The sequence below is a fragment of the Cnephaeus nilssonii genome (assembly GCF_951640355.1).
Source record: "Cnephaeus nilssonii genome assembly, chromosome: 7".
Lineage (NCBI taxonomy): Eukaryota > Metazoa > Chordata > Mammalia > Chiroptera > Vespertilionidae > Cnephaeus > Cnephaeus nilssonii.
This window is the reverse complement of record NC_137078.1, coordinates 77,113,692-77,132,661: the sequence shown is the minus strand read 5'-3', so window position 1 is coordinate 77,132,661 and position 18,970 is coordinate 77,113,692. Positions and strand designations below refer to the sequence as shown.

The 18,970-nt window shown below is 46.5% G+C and overlaps 1 protein-coding gene across 1 annotated transcript; it reads right to left on the bottom strand.

Moving 5' to 3' along the window:
* Positions 1 to 5,510: 5,510 nt before the first annotated feature.
* LURAP1 (leucine rich adaptor protein 1) lies at positions 5,511 to 17,686 on the bottom strand. The gene is made up of 2 exons (XM_079776326.1): positions 17,277 to 17,686; positions 5,511 to 11,804 (listed from the first exon to the last, which is right to left on the bottom strand). Exons 1-2 carry the CDS (start codon positions 17,472 to 17,474, stop codon positions 11,283 to 11,285), a joined length of 720 nt encoding a protein of 239 aa, XP_079632452.1. The 5' UTR covers positions 17,475 to 17,686; the 3' UTR covers positions 5,511 to 11,282.
* Between the last annotated feature and the right edge of the window lie 1,284 nt (positions 17,687 to 18,970).

Genomic DNA, 18,970 nt, shown 5'->3' with positions numbered 1-18,970 from the left:
TCCCGTCCCGCCAGGCCGGGTCAATCGAACCTCCCGCGGTGCGGCTGCCGCACCGCCCATTGGCTGCGTTCGATGCGTTCGGCGCTCGCGACCCAAGGAAGGGGCGGGCCTAGCGATGCGACCCCGTAGGTGCTCTGCGCTCTGCAGCTGAACAGGCGAAAGGGACGGGCTCGGAGGTGGGGTTGAGGCGGAAGGGCGGGGCCAACGGCGGCGGGAGCGGTTGAGCGAGGTGGGCGGGGCGAGCAGGCGGGCAGGATTTTGGAGCCCGTGGGCGGGTCTCTAGCTCTAGAACTCCGCTGTTTTTGTCGTGGGCGGGTGAGCTGGCCTGCAGCAACCCAATTAAAGCTGAGGATTATAAAAGGCAGTACAGGTCTCCTCCTCCCGAGCCGGGCCGGAGCGGGGGTCGGGATTTGGAGTCAGACATGGCCTCCCCAAGGGTGGAGGTTGGCATTCCGTCTGCTCCGTGAGAGCCTCCAGGGAATGTGATCTTTTTAGTTGGGAATGTTTTGGAGAAAACTGCCTTCGTTTGCTAGGCAAAACTGGATTTGGAGTTTTTTAGAAACTTACTGACTCTGTCAATGTAAGAAATGACCAAACCCATTTTTTTTACTAACATTTTTATTGATTGATTGATTTTTTGTGTGTATGAGAGAACAAAACATCGATGTTGTTCCACTTCATTCATTCATTCATTGGTTGATTCTTGTATATGCCCCAACCAGGGACGTTGGCAAATCGGGAAAGAAGCTCTAATCAACTGAGCTACCCAGCCAGGGCTCAAACCTGTAAGAATTGTAAAGAGCACGGGTGGGAAGAGATCAACCAATGAACTTGTATGCACATATGCATAACCCATGGACACAGACAATAGAGTAGTGAAGGCCTGGGGCGAAGGCTGGGAGAGGTCAATGGTGGAAAGAGGGAACATATGTAATACTTTCAATAATAAAGATTTTAAAAAATAATAATAAATGAGCTGAAAGGAAAAAAAAAAGAATTGTCATGAGTTTATTTGAGCCAAACTGAAGACAATGGCCAGGAAGCAAAACCTCAATGGATTGAGAAAATGCTCTGGGAAAGGGCAGTTTTGCCCAGCCAGTGTGTCTCAGTGGTTGAATGTGGACCCATGAACAAGGAGGTCATGGTTTGATTTCTGGTAAGGGCACATGCCAGGTTTGTGGGCTGGATCCCAGTAGGGTACATGCAGGAGGCAGTCAATCAATGATTCTCTCTCATCATTGATGTTTCTATCTCTCCCTCTCCCTTCCTCTCTGAAATCAATTAAAAAAAAAAAATATATATATATATATATATATATATATATATATATATATACACACACATATACACTGAGTGGCCAAATTATTATGACCACCTGATATTTGTAGGCAAATTAGTCGTACACTGCATCATATGGCATATGGAAGCCGAAGGCCTGTTCGAACACCTTTGCTGTCTGCAGTTACCAAGATAAAACATCTCCAATTCGCACAGGAACACAAGGATTGGACAGTCGAGCATTGGAAAAAAGTCATGTGATCCAATGAATCACGTTTCCAATTGCATCATGCAGATGGCAGAGTGAGAATTTCGCAGAAACAGCATGAAAGCATGCACCCCACATGCATGAGTATAACCCTTCAAGCTGGTGGGGGCAGTGTTATGGTTTGGGGCATGTTTTCCTGGCATGATTTGGGCCCTTTACTTTGTGTGGAACAATGTCTGAATAGCACAACATACCTAAGTATCGTTGCTGATCAAGTTCATCTTATCATGTTGATAGCGTATCCCAATGGAGATGGCTTCTTCCAACAAGACAATCCACCATGCCATGGTGCTCATATTGTGCAGAAGTGGTTTCAAGAACGTGAGGGAGACTTTACCTTGCTTAGGTGGTCCCCACAATCCCCAGATCTCAATCCAATTGAGCATTTGTGGGACGAAGTTAAAAGAGCCATCAGGCAGCTGGTTCCATAACCATCAAATCTCACAGAACTGGACAGTGCTATTCATCAGGCATGGTGTCAGATTCCTCGCATCACCTTTCAACATCTCGTGGAGTCAATGCCAAGAAGAATCGCTGCAGTATTGAAGGCAAAAGGTGACCCAATGAAGTACTGATGGGTGGTCATAATAATCTGACCACAGTGTGTATGTATGTGTATATATATATATATATATATATATATATATATATATATATATATATTAAAAAGGGCAATTTTTGCCCTGACCCATTTGGCTTAGTGGATAGAGCGTCGGCCTTCGGACTGAAGGGTCCCAGGTTTGATTCCGGTCAAGGGCATGTACCTGGGTTGCAGGCACATCCCCAGTAGGAGGTGTGCAGGAGGCAGCTGATGGATGTTTCTCTCTCATTGATGTTTCTAACACTATCCCTCTCCCTTCCTCTCTGTAAAAAATAAATAAAATATATATTTTATTAAAAAAATAATAAAAAAAATAAAAATAAAAAGGGCAATTTTGCACCTTCTTTTATATATTACAATCAAAAGAGGAACCTCAGTGGGTTCCATGAAATCCATTGGTGATAGATTAGGGAGGGGGGAAAAAGCAAAATGGGGAAACCTTTGGGACTGGATAAAAAGTAAAATGATAGATACATTTTTTTGTTACTTTTTTACTGATTTTTAGAGGGAAAGAAACGTCAATGTGCGAGTGAGACACACCCCTACTGGGGATCCAGCCTGCAACCCAGGCATGTGCCCTGACCAGGAATTGAACCAGCAACCCAACCAACTGAGCCACACCTGCCGGGGCGACACATACTTTTTTTAACATAGGTGGGTACAGGATAATTAAGCCAACAATTAACACGATAACAATGGTAATGAGGGAATTTGTGGTCTCCTGGCTCCAGAGTGGTAGTGTGTTTTGTGGATATACATTTGTTTCTGTTATTTTGTTGTTGTTAATCCTCACCCGAAGATACTTTTCCATTGATTTTTAGGGATAGTGAGAGAGGGACAGACACACAGAGAGAGAGAGAGACATTGATTGGTTGCCTCCTGCACAGGATCAAGCCTGCAACGGAGGTATGCACCCTTGACTGGAATCAAACCTGGGACCCTTCAGTCCCCGGGCCAATGCTCTATCCACTGAGCAAAACTGGCTAGGGCTGGATATACATTTGGATATAAAACTATAAAAAGGATGTAAAGAACTAAATACTCTAGTCAGTAAATGGTTACTGATGGCAGAGGAAAGGGATTATACTTGGGATAGGGCCATGGCCAGAACTTCTGGTGGGTGCTGGTTCTTGACATGGTGGTGGTAACAGAAGTGTTGGCCTTAGAATCTTTCATTAAGCCTTACACTTGTTTTCTGTGTTCTCTACATTTGTGCCTTATTTTACGAGTCCAGTTTTTTTTTAAAAAATAAGGGAGTCTTAAGAACAACTTTATGCTAATAAAGTCAATAACTTAGATGAAATGAACAATTTGAGAAACACAACTTACCAAAACTAATTCAAAATGAAATTAAAAGACTGAATAGCCCTATATGTATCAAAGAAATTGCATTTTTTATAAAAATAAATCTCCCTTCAAAGAAAACCTCAGGTCCAGATTATTTCACTGATGAATTCTATCAAATACTGAATAATACTGCCAATCTTACCAAATGCTTTTAGAAAACAGGGGAGGAGAAAACACTTCCTAACTCTTTTTAGGAGGCCAGCATAACCCTGATACTAAAACTTTTTTTTAAGTTTATCAGAAAATTGGGGCCCTTTGGCTCAGTGGATAGAGCATCTATCTGCCTGTGGACCAAAAGGTCCCAGGTTTGATTCCCGTCCAGGGCATGTACCTGGGTTGCAGGCCTGGTCGGGGTGTGTGCAAGAGACAACCAATCAATGTATTTCTCTCACATCGATATTTCTCTTTATCTTTCCCTCTCTCTTCCACTATCTCTAAAAACCAATGGAGTCCTAGCTGGTTTGGTTCAGTGGATAGAGCATCAGCCTGCAGACTGAATCAGGGTCCCGGGTTTGATTCCAGTCAAGGGCACATGCCTGGGTTGCAGACTCAATCCCCAGTGGGGGGTATGCAGGAGGCAGCTGATTGATGTTTCTAGCTCTCTATCCCTCTCCCTTCCTCTCTATAAAAAATCAATAAAATATATTTTAAGAAATAATAATAAATAAAGAAATAAAAATCAATGGAAAAATATCCTCTGGTGAGGATTAAAAAAAAAAAAAAAGAAGAAGAAGGCCGAAACCGGTTTGGCTCAGGAGATAGAGCGTTGGCCTGCGGACTGAAAGGTCCCAGGTTCGATTCTGGTCAAGGGCATGTACTTTGGTTGCGGGCACATCCCGGGTGGGGGGTGTGCAGGAGGCGGCTAGTCGATGTTTCTCTCTCATCGATGTTTCTAGCTCTCTATCCCTCTCCCTTCCTCTCTGTGAAAAATCAATAAAATATATTTTTTTTTAAAAAAAGAAGAAAATTGGGGGAAACTGAACATCAACTATATTTTATTACATTGAGAAATTATTAATTTTTAGGTGCAATAGTGGTAATAAAATCCCTTACCTTTTAGAGATACATACTAAAACACAGATGAATTGGAATTATACCTATTTTTGCTTCAAAATAATCTCAGGGGAGAGCAGTTGAGGGAATAAATAAATCAAGATTGACAATGAATTGATAATTACTTAAGCTGACTGATGGGTGCCTGGAAATCCATTATATTATTTTCTCTATTTTTGTGTATGCTTGAAATGCTATATAATATTAAAAAAAAACCTGCAAGTGATTAGGATATTAAATATATAAAAACTACAAGTTCACAACAATAATTTAAAGAGAGAGCAGCCCTGGCTGGGTAGCTCAGTTGGTTAGAGTATTGCCAAGGTTGCGGATTCAATCTCTGGTCAGGGGACATATAAGAAGCAACCAATAAATGCATAAATAACTGGAAAAACAAATTGATGTTTCTTTCTCTCTCTCTCCCTCTCTCTCTCTCTCTCTCTCTCTCTCTCTCTCTCTTTCTCTCTGAAATCAATTTAAAAAGAGAGAGAGAGAGCAGCCCGGCTGGCATGGCTCAGTGGTTGAACGTCAACCTGTGAACCAGGAGGACACAGTTCGATTCCTGGTCAGGGCACATGCTGCAGTTTCGGGCTCGATCCCCAGTAGGGGGCATGAAAGAGATAAATAAGGAAAGAGATTTAAGCATTTACCTTAACATTATGATATGAACTTTAATTCAGGGTAACCAAATGGTCCTAGAGGATGTGAAAATTTTTTTCTGTACAGAATTAAAACTAATAAAGGAAGAAATAATGGCTTTTGAAAATAATAATTTTATCATCCCTGGTGAAATAACCAATTCATAAAATGGTCATTAATGGATAGTAAAATGATTTGGTGAAAACTTAACAGGGAACCTTATGATACAGGATCAGGCTGTCACCACCTGAAAATGGAAGGAGCCTGGGACCTGAAATGCACAGTGGAGGAGAGCTGTCCAGCCAGAATGCCTGTTCTCCTGTGTAAGTGAAAAATAAATCTTTATTGTGTTAAATCACTGAAATATGGAGCAATTCATTATAAAAGTTAGCTCATTATAAAATTATACCATTTGTATATATTAAAACACATAAGTATCCTATATAATAAAAGCCTTATATGCAAATTGACTGAACAGCCGAATGACCGGTCACTATGATGCGCACTGACCACCAGGGAGCAGATGCTCAACACAGAAGCTACCCCAGCCCGCAGGCCCCAGGCCGGCCAAGATGGGTGCCAGCGGGGGCCCCTGGATCGCCCCACCAGTTGCCCCACAGATCGGCCCTGATTGCCGGCCAGGCCTAGGAACCCTACCCGTGTTCAAATTTTGTGCACCCGACTTCTAGTATATATATATTTAAAGACACATACATGTACAAAGACATAGTGAACACACTGGAGTGTATGCCTAGGTCAGGGAGAAGAATGAGAATAAGGATCAAGGATCAAAAGCAAATAAAACAAGAGACCTAGTATCAACTGATGATGAGAGTTTAGCTATTAAAGAATAAAAAATAATAAAAAGAGAAAATTACCCTGGCTGGGTAGCTCAGTTGGTTAGAGTGTCATCCCAATAAGCCAAGGTTGCAGGTTCAATCCCTGGTCAAGGTACATATAAAAATCAACCAATGAATGCATAAATAAGTGGAACAAACTGGTGTTTCTTTTTTCTCTCCAAATATTGTTTTTCTTTATATATATATATATATATATATATATATATATATATATATATATATATACATTGATTTCAGAGAGGGAGAGGGAGATAGAGATTGAAACATCAATGATGAGAATCATTGATCGGCTGCTTCCTGAACACCCCCTACTGGGGATTGAACCTGAAACCCAGGCATGTGCCCTTGACCAGGATCAAACCCAGGACCCTTCAGTCCCTACGTCGATGCTCTATCCACTGAGCCAAACCAGCCAGGGCCAAACTGGTGTTTCTCTCCCTTTATCTAAAATCAATATTTTTTTAAAGGAGAAAAATCTACCCTTTCCAGAGAGACCCCTGGCTAGTTTGCTGGTAATTATCTTCTGCCTTGAGGAGTACAGAATGTTTCTGGAGAGGAGGCAATGTTGAAGACAAAGTTGTCCAGCAGGAGAATTTCAGGCCTGAAAGTTCTCTAAACTGAGAATTTCTCTCAAGTCTGATCTTCACTCTCACCTCTTCCTGGTAATGATGATTCAGGAGGCACTTGCTATTCTCCAGACATGGAGCCTAGACCTGTCCCCCTTGGCACCAGCCTAAGGGAGGCTGGACAAAGCATAGAGGCTCATTCTGGCCCTGAGTGCATCCTCCTGACCACCCTCCATCTCTGCCTGTGGTTGACATTCATGTCCTAATTCCCAGAACCTGTTAGTATCTTAGCTTATATGGCAAAAGGGACTTTGAAGATATGGTTAAAGATCTTGAGGTGGGGAGATGTCTCAGTGGACCCAATATAATTATAAAGGCATGTAATCAGAATATAATTCTCATAAGAGGAAAACAGAAGAATTAGAGAAGGATGGAAGCAGAGATCAGAGGAGTGAAGATGCTAAGTTGCTGGCTTGATGATGGAGGAAGGGGCCATGAACCAAGGAATGCAGTCTCTAGAACCTGGAAAAGGCAAAGAAGTGTATTCTCCCCTAGAGACTCCAGAAAGTATGCAAGCTTGTCAACATTTTGACTTTTGATTTAGCCCAATGAAACTAATTTCAGAGCTGTGGCCTCCAGAACTGTAAACTAATGCTTTTGTGTTATTTTAAGCAATTACGTTTATGGTAATTCATTACAGCAGCCATCGGAAACTTGTATGCTGGCCCTGCGGCTGGGCAGCACTAATCTGTTCTCCTAGGAAAGTAGGGTTTGTGCGAGTGGCAAGTGGAGAGTCAGATTTCCTAGAAGCCCCTGCAATCAAACTGAACTATTACCACTCATTTATTACCTATATTACTACCTGAGCAAATGTCTAAGCAACAACACATTGTTTATAATGCATTGTTTATAGGGTTGCTAAGAATTAAATAATGTTTTAAATTACCTAATTACCCACTTAAAAAAGTCACATCTCCTTGTGGGTTTATACACATTCATTCCTCCATTCAGTCAACAGGTGTCACTGAACACCCAGTGCGTGCCTGGCACCATGCACAGTGAGCTTGTGTCTACAACAAGCCCCAAGCATTTCTCACCTAAGGTGCCACTGAGCTTCCAGTCAGTCCAGTGCTCAACCTCACTGCCCCCATCCTAAATGCAGGTCCTTACACTTGTCCACTCACATGGTCTCGTGTCTTCATGATGTACCCACCCCAGTCAGCACCACCCCTTATCCTCCCAGGCACTATCTCTGCAGTTGCCAAGAGCAGTTGCATCTCTGCCTTTATCATGAGCCCTGACAAAAGCCTCGGGCCCACTTGGAGGACAGTATGCTCCCTCTGATCATACTTTTAGCACTCCACTTCCATCTCATTCTCTCTTATCTCTCCCCCTTTCCCTCCTTTCTCTTTCTCTGAGCTAGCTAGGAAGGTCTAAGTTAACAGGAGAGCTAAGTCTCAAGCAGCCAGTTCAAACGCTGGTAGGAGGGACCAAAGATGTGTGTTTACTGGGCTCCTGAACGTCTCTGGTAGTGAAATTGGGTATAAGGTATAAAGATAGGATGCCCAGACCTACCTGGAGTGCCCAGGCATCCCAACTCACCAAACTTCTCCAGCTCAACACCCTCACACGCCTATCCAATTGAGCCCCTGCAATCAAACTGAACTAGGTTCATATTACCATTCATTTGTTACTTATATTACTACCTGAGCAAATGTCTAAACAATACATTACCTAATTACCCACTTAAAAAAAAAGTCACATCTCCTTGTAATACCCTGACATATGGAGCCCCCAACTCCATTGGACCCACCCGGGTTTCCTAATCTCAAACCTTTCCACCCCAGGCCCCACTTCTAATCTCCGCCGAGTGGAGTTCTGACCCCATGATTTCCGGCCCTACTCACCCTCCCTTCCCAGAAAAATGGGCCAGGATTGATTATCCTTATATCTGCAGACCAGATTCGTGTACCCTTTACCCAATCCAGGTCCAAGGTTCTCTTTCCTCAGAGCCTGTAGCCCTTCTCTAAACACAGAGCTGCCTCTTTACAGTAGGATGAGTACCCAAATATTAAAATAGGAGAAAATTGCTTTCAGTCCCTTTAGGCTTGGGTGGTGTTGACTGGGTGAGGTGGAGGAACAGTCTAACCAAGTGATAGAACTGTGGGCAGGCAAGCAGGCAGGAGACACCTGGTTCTCTAACCTGGGCGTTGCCATGGATGACACTGGGCAAGTCTCTGACTCTCTAGGCCTGTCTCTCCAGCCTGTCTGTGCACTGAGGGGGCTGGTCTGCTGTAAGGCTGTATTTGAATTCGGAGGTTCCACCCAGCTACTCATGGCAATGGTGCATAATGACCACAAGATGGCAGGCAACTGCTTCAGCTCAGAAGTCTGTAGACTAAACAAATAAGCTAGCTTCAAAAAGGAATACAAGGTAATTCCCCAAGGGCACACTACAAAATGGCAACAGAGGAGGAATTAGAAAAGGGTATTTAAATTTCCAGCCCCAGGGGTGGGGAGGTCAGGAGCCCCAAGACCAGGAGGGGTGGTAGGGAGCGGGCTGGTGGGCAGCAGAGGAGAGGCCAAGAATATATTTTAGTGATATCAATCACATTGAGGGGATGGGAGGAGAGAGGGTCTTTAGGGGACAGCCTTGGACTGAATGTATTGTCCCACAATGATTGGGGTGGGGGTGCAGAATAAGAATTGAGAAGTTTAGGGGAAGTAGAGATGATCAGCCTGGCTTCCTGCCCTTCCCCAGCACAGAAGGAAAAGTAGAGAAATTGCAGCAGTTATTCTAGGATTTGGGGATTACTCCTACAACTCAGGAGGGCACAGCAAATAGGCAAAGATCACCTGATATCCTTTGCGCCTTCCAATAATCTAGTTTCAGGGCCCAGGAAAGATAGGGAGCAACCTATGGGCAGTTACCTAGGGTTCAAAGGGTTAATCTCCAAGAATTCATTCTTTGACATCAACCACAGCCCTTGTCTCCTTGTCCCCTCCCTGAGCCTCAGGTTGGCAGCTTCCCTGAATTCCTTCTTTGGTGTAATTCTTTAGGGCCCTGGGACCCAGGCCCAGAGCCAGTCCCCTGCTCAGGTCCTAGGAGTCCAGGGCTTGCTCTAAGGGAGGAAGGAAAGTGGCCTTTCCCTCGATCTCTCCCTCCTCCCGGGGACGTGGGCCCTAGGACTAAAGAGCCTCAGTCTTTCCCGGCCACACCACACCCCCCATTGTAATTCAAACAAGGGGATTCCTGTGTCCCAGTCTCTGGGCAGGAACTTTTGACCAAATGATAGAGGGTCGGGGCAAGGTGGGGGAGGGGGAGTCACGGGTTTAGAAAAGAAGACACCTCCTCACTTTGGAGATTCTGGTACACCTCCAGAGCTCTGAGACCTCAAGCTTGTCCTCCCCTAAGCAACGGGGACTCATCTGCATATAAAAGGCCTGAAGCCTGAAGTGGAAGTGGAAACTGAGAAGGTGTGGAGACACAAAGACTGAACCTCCTGGCAGACAGATTTGGAGCCAGACTACAAGAATGGAGACAACCCAGGGACAGGGTAAAACACGAACTGACGGTGGCAGGGCAGGCCAAGACTTCTGAGAGCAGCAGGTGGAGGTCCTTGCCACTTTCCCTCCCTAAAAGCACAGACATAGGAGTGCTGGCACCAGACAGGGATGTGGTTACAGAGGAAGCGAGATCCCCTGGGATGAAATGAGAATAGCCCTGTTTAAAAAGTATGAACCTTTCTGAAAAGAAGCATAAACATCTGACAGTGAGAAAATTTCTTGCCAGGAGGGGTGGTATGTTCCCCCTCACAAGAAGTAATGGTCTGGAGAATAAATGGCATGGTCTCATTTAGCAGCAGGGGTTCAGATACTGCTATACTGACCTATTACCACCAAAGGACTGGTACAGTGGAAAGGCTAATCCATCCTGGCAGGCAATGACATCACTCACCAAACAGGAAACAGTGGTTCTACCAACCCCAAAGGCTACTAGGAAGGCTAATCCATGGAGGGTTGGCCCTGAGTGACCATGTCCCTCCACAATCATCCATCTTGGCCAAGGTGGGAGGAGGGGGGAGAGACAGCCAAGGCTCTTAGACATTGAGTGAGGCCATTATTCCCACATCTCTTCATGAGTGACCTCCTAAGGGTCGTAAATCCTTCAAATCCTTACGTAGTTATGGAGGAAAAGGAGAGACCATCACACCCTCAAGAGCAGGGGTGGGGAACCTTTTTTTCTGCCAAGGGCCATTTGGATAGTTATAACATCGTTCACAGGCCATACAAAATTATCAACTTAAATATTAGCCTGCTATATTTGGCCAAACATTTAGTTAACTCATCCCTAATGCCTTGGCAGGGCCAGACCAAATGATTTCGCAGGCCTTAGGCGGTCTATAGGCTGAACATTTCCCACCCCTGCTCTAGAGTTAATATATGTATGGAAAAAATATATATCTATGGAAATAGCTCTAGGGACCCAATAATTGAGGGATAGAGGCATAGCCTCCCCAGGGACCAGAGGGATGGTGAGGACAGATTTCCATGGTAACTGATTTCAATGCAGCCTCTTCCTAGTCCCAAATTGAGAGAGAATAAATTTCAAGGGAGACCAGGGCCTAGTGAAGAAAGAGCCACCGCAGAACAAACGGGTGGGAATGTTGTTACAGGAAGGTCACATCATCCTGGCACTGCCCCCAGTACCACTGGACCTCAAAGCCCAGTTTGGCATTTTCATCCTCTGGTGGCTCAGGAGGTCCACCTTGGAGCCCCTCCTCTGGGGGCTTCCACACAGCCCTCAAGCTCCCTAGCTTGGTGGCTGTCAAGTCCAACTCAGTCCTGGCCCTCTCCCCACCAGGTATAACCTTTGCCCAGTCCATCTCAGGATGGGGAGCCCTAAGGTTGCCCGGTTCATCCAGCTCAGGGGGTGCCACGGTGTCCAGGAAGCTGCCAATGGAGACACTGTCCAGCTGGTCAGTTGAGCTGATGTCTGGCAGGCTGTCCCAGCTGCCTCTCCTTGAGCGGCCTGGGCTCCCGCCGGTCAGGCTATATTGACTGCTGGTGAGGCTGCTGCAGTGGCTGGTCAATGCCCCCCGTTCTTCCAACAGCCAGCGGAGTGCCTCAATGCCCTCATTCAAAGTCACCAGCTGCTGTAGGATCTTCACGTCAATGGCTCGCAGGTAAGCCTGGGGGAGTGGGAGAAGGAATCAGTCCCGGTTCTGGGCCATGCATTTCCCAAATGTTTCCAGAGACCCCTACCTTGTGGTCCAACCAACTGTTTCACTCTCAAGAAGCAGGGAGCCCTGGCTGGTGCGGCTCAGTTGGTTGGACGCTGTCCTGTGCACCAAAAGGTTGCCAGGTTTGATTCGATTCTGATCAGGGCACATGCCCGGGGTGGAGGGCTTAATCCCCAGTGGGAGGCTTGCTGGAGGCAGCTGATCAATCGATGTTTCGCTCTCACATCCATGTTTCTCTCTCTTCCTTTCCCTTCCTACCTCTCTAAAAATCAGTAAAAAAAAAAAAAAAAAAAAGTTTTTTTTTTTTTTTTTTAAAGCATGGAAACAGAAGGGTTTGGAGTGTGGACTTAGAAGCAGACAGATTACTGTTTAAAAATCTCACCTCTACCACAGATTATCTACACCACTATAGCCAACTTTCATATCTTCTTTGAGCTCGGTTTCCTTGTTTGTAAAATAGCGTTAAATTACTCACCTCACAGGGTGGCTGTGAGAATTTTGAGATGCTGTCTATTAAGTACTCAGCATGGTGCCTGCCACAGAGTAAGGTCTCAGTAAATGTTAAATATTAAAATCTGATCCTACTGAGCTTTGAACTTCATAGATAGGTATTATTATTAAAACAACCGGTCCAGAGTCACCAGTAAGACTTAAAAACAGCCAACGAATCGTCTGATAGGAGGCCAGCTGTTAATTGGGAAGTAGACGGGGCCAAAAGAAGACAGGAGCTGAGGGATCAAGGAGCTAACCTGTCCCCCAGCCACTCCAGGGTGCCAGTAGCAATTGTTAAGGGAGAGAAGTGTTGGCTAGAGCTTCGTAGGGTCAGAATCCTTCTGACTAGGGATTCAGGGCTTTCCTCCAACACACACTCGTCTCCCTGCTTGTTCTGGGAGTAAGTCTGACTGACTGGGCAATCTCTAGGGTCCCTTTCAACTCAGAGGCACTGAATTATCTTTCCCAAACACAAGTTTGAACCTGTCCCTCCCTTGCTCAAGAGCCTTTATGGGCTTTGCATTGCTCTTAGAGAATAAAATGTAAACAGTTTAGCAGCTGGCATTCAAAGGCTTTCATAATATGGCTCTTGCCCATCTCTCTAGCTTCACTTCTAGCATACCTCCCTGGGAAACCCCAGTTCTGCCACCCGACTTAAAAGTTCCTTTTATTTGGTGTTATTTTTAGTTAAAGTAATAGATAAAGATTAAAAAGGAAAAAAAAAAGGTTAAAGAGGCAAAAAGTTCTGCAAGATTTATTATGAAAAGTACCAGTTCCCCATCATTGTCCTAAATCCCACACTCCAGAGACAACTATTAATTTTTTTAGCTAGTTACCTTCTAATTTCCAAATAACATGCTACTTACTAATTTTTAAGTCTTAGCTATTTTCTACTGACTTCCCACACGATAGAAGGTTAAGGATTTAACTCTTTCAATTTACTCCCCATTCCTCTGCCATACAGGCACCCTTCCCATCTCCCCATATTACCATTATATACAATAAAATTAATTATTCAGTGTTTATCTTATTAAAATTCAATCACAGCTAAGCCATGTGGTTTATTATAGTTACCTTTCATTTCTTACAACTTTATGTTTTCCTTAGAATAATAATATGTTACCCAGTGGTTGAGTGTGTCTACCCATGAACCAGGAGGTCATGGTTCAATTCCCCAACAGGACAAGTGAATATGTTACTATCAATGTTATAATATGTTATATTAGTATTATTCATGTTATAATATATTATTATTACTACTACTACTACTACTGTTTTGCTTAGTTTGCTATATAGTTATCAATAAGTCATCACCAAATTCCCAATTGTCTGAATTTCTCAAGGCTTTTAAACATATCATATATTGTATCTATTCCATCTTAGAGGCAATAGATATATTGTATCTATTTCCATTTAGAGCCTTGAAAATTAAGTAGAACTTAGCCAGACAAAGCAGTGTCTCCTCCAATTCAAGTATCCTTGCCAGCCCTAGCCGGTTTGGCTCAGTGGGTAGAGCGCCAGCCTATGGACTGAAGGGTCCCAGGTTCGATTCCAGTCAAGGGCATATGCCCAGGTTGTGGGCTCGATACCCAGTGTGGGGCATGCAAGAGGCAGCTGATCAATGATTCTCTCTCATCATTGATGTATCTATCTCTCTTCCTCTCCCTTCCTCTCTGAAATCAATAAAAACATGTATTAAAACAACCCCAAAGTAGCCTTGCCAGAGCACGTATTTGACCATGTCACTCTATAATGAAGACTCCTCTAGAAAGCCATCCCTGGGTTCCAATAGCACTTACCCTGCACTAGAGTTACTACCCTGTCTCTCTCCTTCCCGAAGCAACACTGTGAGCTCCCTGAAAGCAGGTCCCGCCCAGCTCATTTATGGTGCTTAGCCCAGTATTGGGGAGGTCAGATCCAGTTCTGCGATGTCCTTGCCTTTACTATTCTCAGCCGCCCTTTGCTGGTCCCAGGGTTCAGGAGGTTGGGTTTTACCATGTTGGTGGGAAACAAATCTTAGGACCAGATGCTATAGTCCTGTGATAGTGGGATTCCCTGACTGTGACAGCATCACTCCATGGAACAGAAGAAAGCAAGGCTTTTTTGCCCAAAAAATAAGTACTCATTTCACACCATCTCTTTGGAAACACAAGGGGGATAAACAGCTCAGGAGAGCTGCAGCCTCAGAGGCCACTCCAACCCAATTCTCTTCCCAAGGGGATTCAGGTTCCCTATTCCTCCCCTTAATATATACACATCGGACTCTCAGCCCAGTCCTGAGGCTACAGTATGGCTCCCTTATCATTCAGGTCAAATCAGGCCCTAGGATAAAATCTCAGTCCCAAATCCCTGGTCATGGATTGAGATTCTCAGACTATTATCACTAGGAAGGCTCTTAGAGATCATCTGGTCTCACAATCACTTGCCTTCACCCACTTTGGGAAGAGGCAGAAAAACTAAGGCCCAGAGAGAGGACCTGCTCAGGATCTCAAGATGATTCAGCAGAGCTAGGACTTGAACCTATGCCTCCCCACTTCTTGCCTAAAGCTTTTTAAAAAATACATTTTTTTAATCGATTTCAGAGAGGAAGGGAGAGGGAGATAGAAACATCAATGATGAGAGAGAATCATTGATCGGCTGCCTTCTGCACACCCCAAACTGAGGGTAGAGCCCACAATCCCGGGCATGTGCTCTGACCAGGAATTGAACTATGACCCCCTGGTTCATAAGGTGGGTGCTCTACCCACTGAGCCACACCAGTGGGCTAAAGCTTTGTTTCAAACTGTCCTGTGGGGTTGTTGTCATAACAACAGTTATTTGGGTGGTAGTATTAAGAGGAGGTTGCCACTGTTTTTCCTTTCCGCATACTCCAGAGTCTGGCTGGGCAGAAGGGAAAAGGCCTAGAGGCAGGGATGACCTTGGCCTCAAGGGCAAGACTGGCCCCTCCCTGCAGGGGAGCTGGGAGAAAGACTGTTGAAGGACAGTACTTAGAGGGCTTGGACCAGTTCTGTCACAAGTGGCTCCAGGGTGGAACCCCCCTGCCCTGCTCCTTGTCCTCCCTGGCTATAACCCAGTGGGCAGGGCAGAGTATAAAAGAGATTCATGACTTCCTGGCCTGACGAGGGAGAAGGGAATGGAGTAGGGATCCGTGGGGCACATAGGGAGCCTCTCCCTGTTAGGGCCCCCAGAAAGCTCCCTCCCTCCTGCCCTTCATGGGCAGCCTAGGGCCCCAGGCCAGGCTGGGTCAAGAGTCGAGACCTAATCAGAAGTTAAACGTACCCCTTAAAGTTCACAAACAGGGAATATCCACCAAAGGCAGGAAAGAGTTAGAGCCAGAGAGACTAGACATGGCTCCTCCCTGTGTGACCTCAGGCAAGTCCCTCAGCCCCTACAAGCATGTTTCATCTGTGAGATGGGGAAAATGACGACTGCTTTCCTCATTTGAATGACATAAAATATGTTTAAGGTGTCTGGCACAAAGCAGGTCGCAATGGTAGATGTAAAGTGTAGGCAGGTCATCTAGGTTCAAAGCTGGGCTCTGCTTTTTAACTTCGTAGGACCTTGGGCAATTACTTAACCTCTTTGTGCCTCAGTTTCTTCATCTACAAAATATCACTTACCTAATAGGGTTGCCATGAGGATTAAGAGACGAACTTATAAAGTGCTCAGCCTGAAGTCTGGCACATGCACTTGGTAAAAGTTAGTTCCCAAAGCAGGGCCCTCTAGGTAGGCTCTTTCTAGGCCTGGAGCTAAAGTTTGTACAATGAGGCAAAGCCAGGCCCCTCCCTGAGGTGGACACTACTTTGGAGAATTTGGCTCTCCTCCAGCCTTCAAGGCCAAGTGCACACATGGCATTCAAATCCTCCCCCCAGGGAGCCTTCCCTGATTGCTCTGCCCATAAGGCTCTCCTCCCAGCCTCTCAGGCTGTCTGGAAGTCCCCATGACCTCCTCCCCCTCTCCCTCACAGCTCAGCCTGGCACAGAGCTGGGCACACAGTGGGGCTCCAGGAAGACATTAACTCACATCCTCACTGTGGCCTCCTGGTTCTGGGCCAGAGAGCAGCTGGCAATTCCTCAGTTCCCTAGAACTGGCTGTAAAGGGATGGCAGGTGTAAATCACCACCTTCACCGGAATCTCGGCCCGGGGAGCCTGGTGGGTCCCAACTGCTCTTTTGGCTCTGAATCTAGACCCAGCAGCAACCGGGAAGGGGGAGGGTGCCTGTTTCCTGTTCTCCCCAAGGAGGTACAGATGAGATCCAAATATCTGGTGCACCCGGGGGTTGGTGAGGAGGAGACTGAGTCAGAGGTGATGAAACCAACACTGATAGTGCTGCTACTCATGTCTGCTGAGGTTCTAGGAAATTTCAAATATTTTAAGGGAGACTGGGAGAATGTTAGTGAAAGAAAGGATGTTTTTAGTGGCCCTAGTCCAGGCAGTTTTCACCCAAATCTCTACTGTGCTGACTCCTGCCGTGAACACTGGGGCCTCAGAAGAACAAACCCCGGACCCAGTTTGCAGGTGGAGAAAAAAACTGGTTGCCCTATAATGGCGGCTGGGGGAATAGATGGTCCTGTGGGTGAGGAGTTGGGGAGATTTCTGCTGTGCTAGGTTCTCAGTGCTTCCCAGTCTTCGCCTCTCCCCTCCCAATTATTTGGCAGGAAAAACTTGCAGGAGACTGTGCCTCTCACCCCAAGTCTTCAGGACCCATCTACACTCTACTCACCCTTGGGGAAGCAATTGATGGACCCCAGGGTGTAAGGACTGACCTGAGACACATCCTGTTGAGTTAGGCGGAGAGTTTAAACTCCCTGGTCTCCAGTCCAACTCTGAGTCGTTCCTTCAGGCCCTACGCCGGGGACTCAGGGACTCGGGGCTCGGATCCTACCTCACACCCCCACCTCCGCCCAGCCTGTGGAGCCCCACACTCACCAGCTCCATCTTCAGCGCCTTGATCTTGTCCCCCAGGCCGTGGCCCGAGCTCGGCGCCCCGGGGAGCAGCAGGGTGCCAGAGGGTCCCGGCTCCCGTTCCCCTCGAAGCCCGCGGAGCAGCCCTTCAGGGGTCTTCCTGCCCACCTTGCTCTCCACGTCTCGCAGATCAGGCGTCTGGGACTCTGCAGTCCCCTCCATACGGGCCTATAGCCTGAACCGAGCAGAGCGTGGGGACGGCGGGGTCCCGCTCCCTAGCGTCACGTCTCCGCTGCTGGTGCGGAGCGGAACCGGTGGGTCCCTGCCCGCGCCGCGCGGGGGCGGGAGGAGCGCGCCGTAATGCTCAGAAAAGCCGCGCAGAGCCGTGTGTGTGTGTGTGTGTGTGTGTGTGTGTGTGTGTATATGTGTGTGTGTATGTGTGTGTGTGTGTGTGTGTGTGTGTGTATATGTGTGGCGGGGGCCGGAGGAGCGCGCCGTAATGCTCAGAAAAGCCGCGCAGAGCTGTGTGTGGGGTGTGTGTGTGTGTGGGGTGGTGTGGTGTGGTGTGTGTGGTGTGTGGTGTGTGTATGTGTGTGTGTGTGTGTGTGTGTGTGTGTGGCGGGGGCCGGAGGAGCGCGCCGTAATGCTCAGAAAAGCCGCGCAGAGCTGTGTGTGGGGTGTGTGTGTGTGTGTGTTCGAGTGCTGCGGACACAACCTCTGGCCTTGGAATGCGTGTGTGTGTGTGTGTGTGTGTGTGTGTGTGTGTGTGTGTTCCAGTGCTGCGGACACAACCTCTGGCCTTGGAATGCTTAGGGCTGGGCGATTCTGGACTTGTAACTGAAGGAGCATTGGAAGAACTCAGAGCCTTCTCCCTATTCCCCACCCCCCGCAGGAATCCAGTCAAGCACACAGCAGGCGCCCAATAAATGTTTGCTGAATGAAGGCTAAGCATTCTCAGTCATGGATGTGGGAGTTTAAGGAACAGTGGTAATGTAAGCAGACAACCAGTGGGTCCCGGCTGCCTGTCACTACTTGAGCCAATTAAGCAGAGACCAATTAAGCAGGGTGGAATCATATGAGTGTTTATTCCAATACTGCCAGCAGTATGGGAGAGCAGCAGGTCGTCCACAAAAATCTGCTCTGCCCCTCCCCACAAGTCAGCTGCTTATATTGGGAAGAGGGAGGAAGATTACATGGGGAAGTAAGAATTACAGGCATGGGCCCTGGCCGGTTTGGCTCAGTGGATAGAGCGTCGGCCTGCAGACTGAAGGGTCCCAGGTTCGATTCCACTCAAGGGCATGTACCTTGGTTGCAGGCACATCCTCAGTAGGAGGTGTACAGGAGGTGGCTGATTGATGTTTCTCTCTCATCAATGTTTCTAACTCTCTATCCCTCTCTCTTCCTCTCTGTAAAAATCAATAAAATATATTTTTTAAAAAAGAATTACAGGCATGGGAAAGTAGGCAAGGCATAATGGTTATAGGTTACAGGCAATGCGGGCTGGGGGGGTCGCAGAGGGTGGGCACCTCTGGGTGCCTCCAGCACTAGATTGTTTAATCTTTCCATAATGATAGGTAGTTCTGGGAAAAGGAGGATAGACTGCATTCCAATGTTGGCTCCCATGTCCCGGGGTGTACAACTCTCAGCCAGGTTAGAATGTGCTTTCTCTAATCAGAACAATCATGGTTAACAGCATGATTAATATTTCTTATCATTAT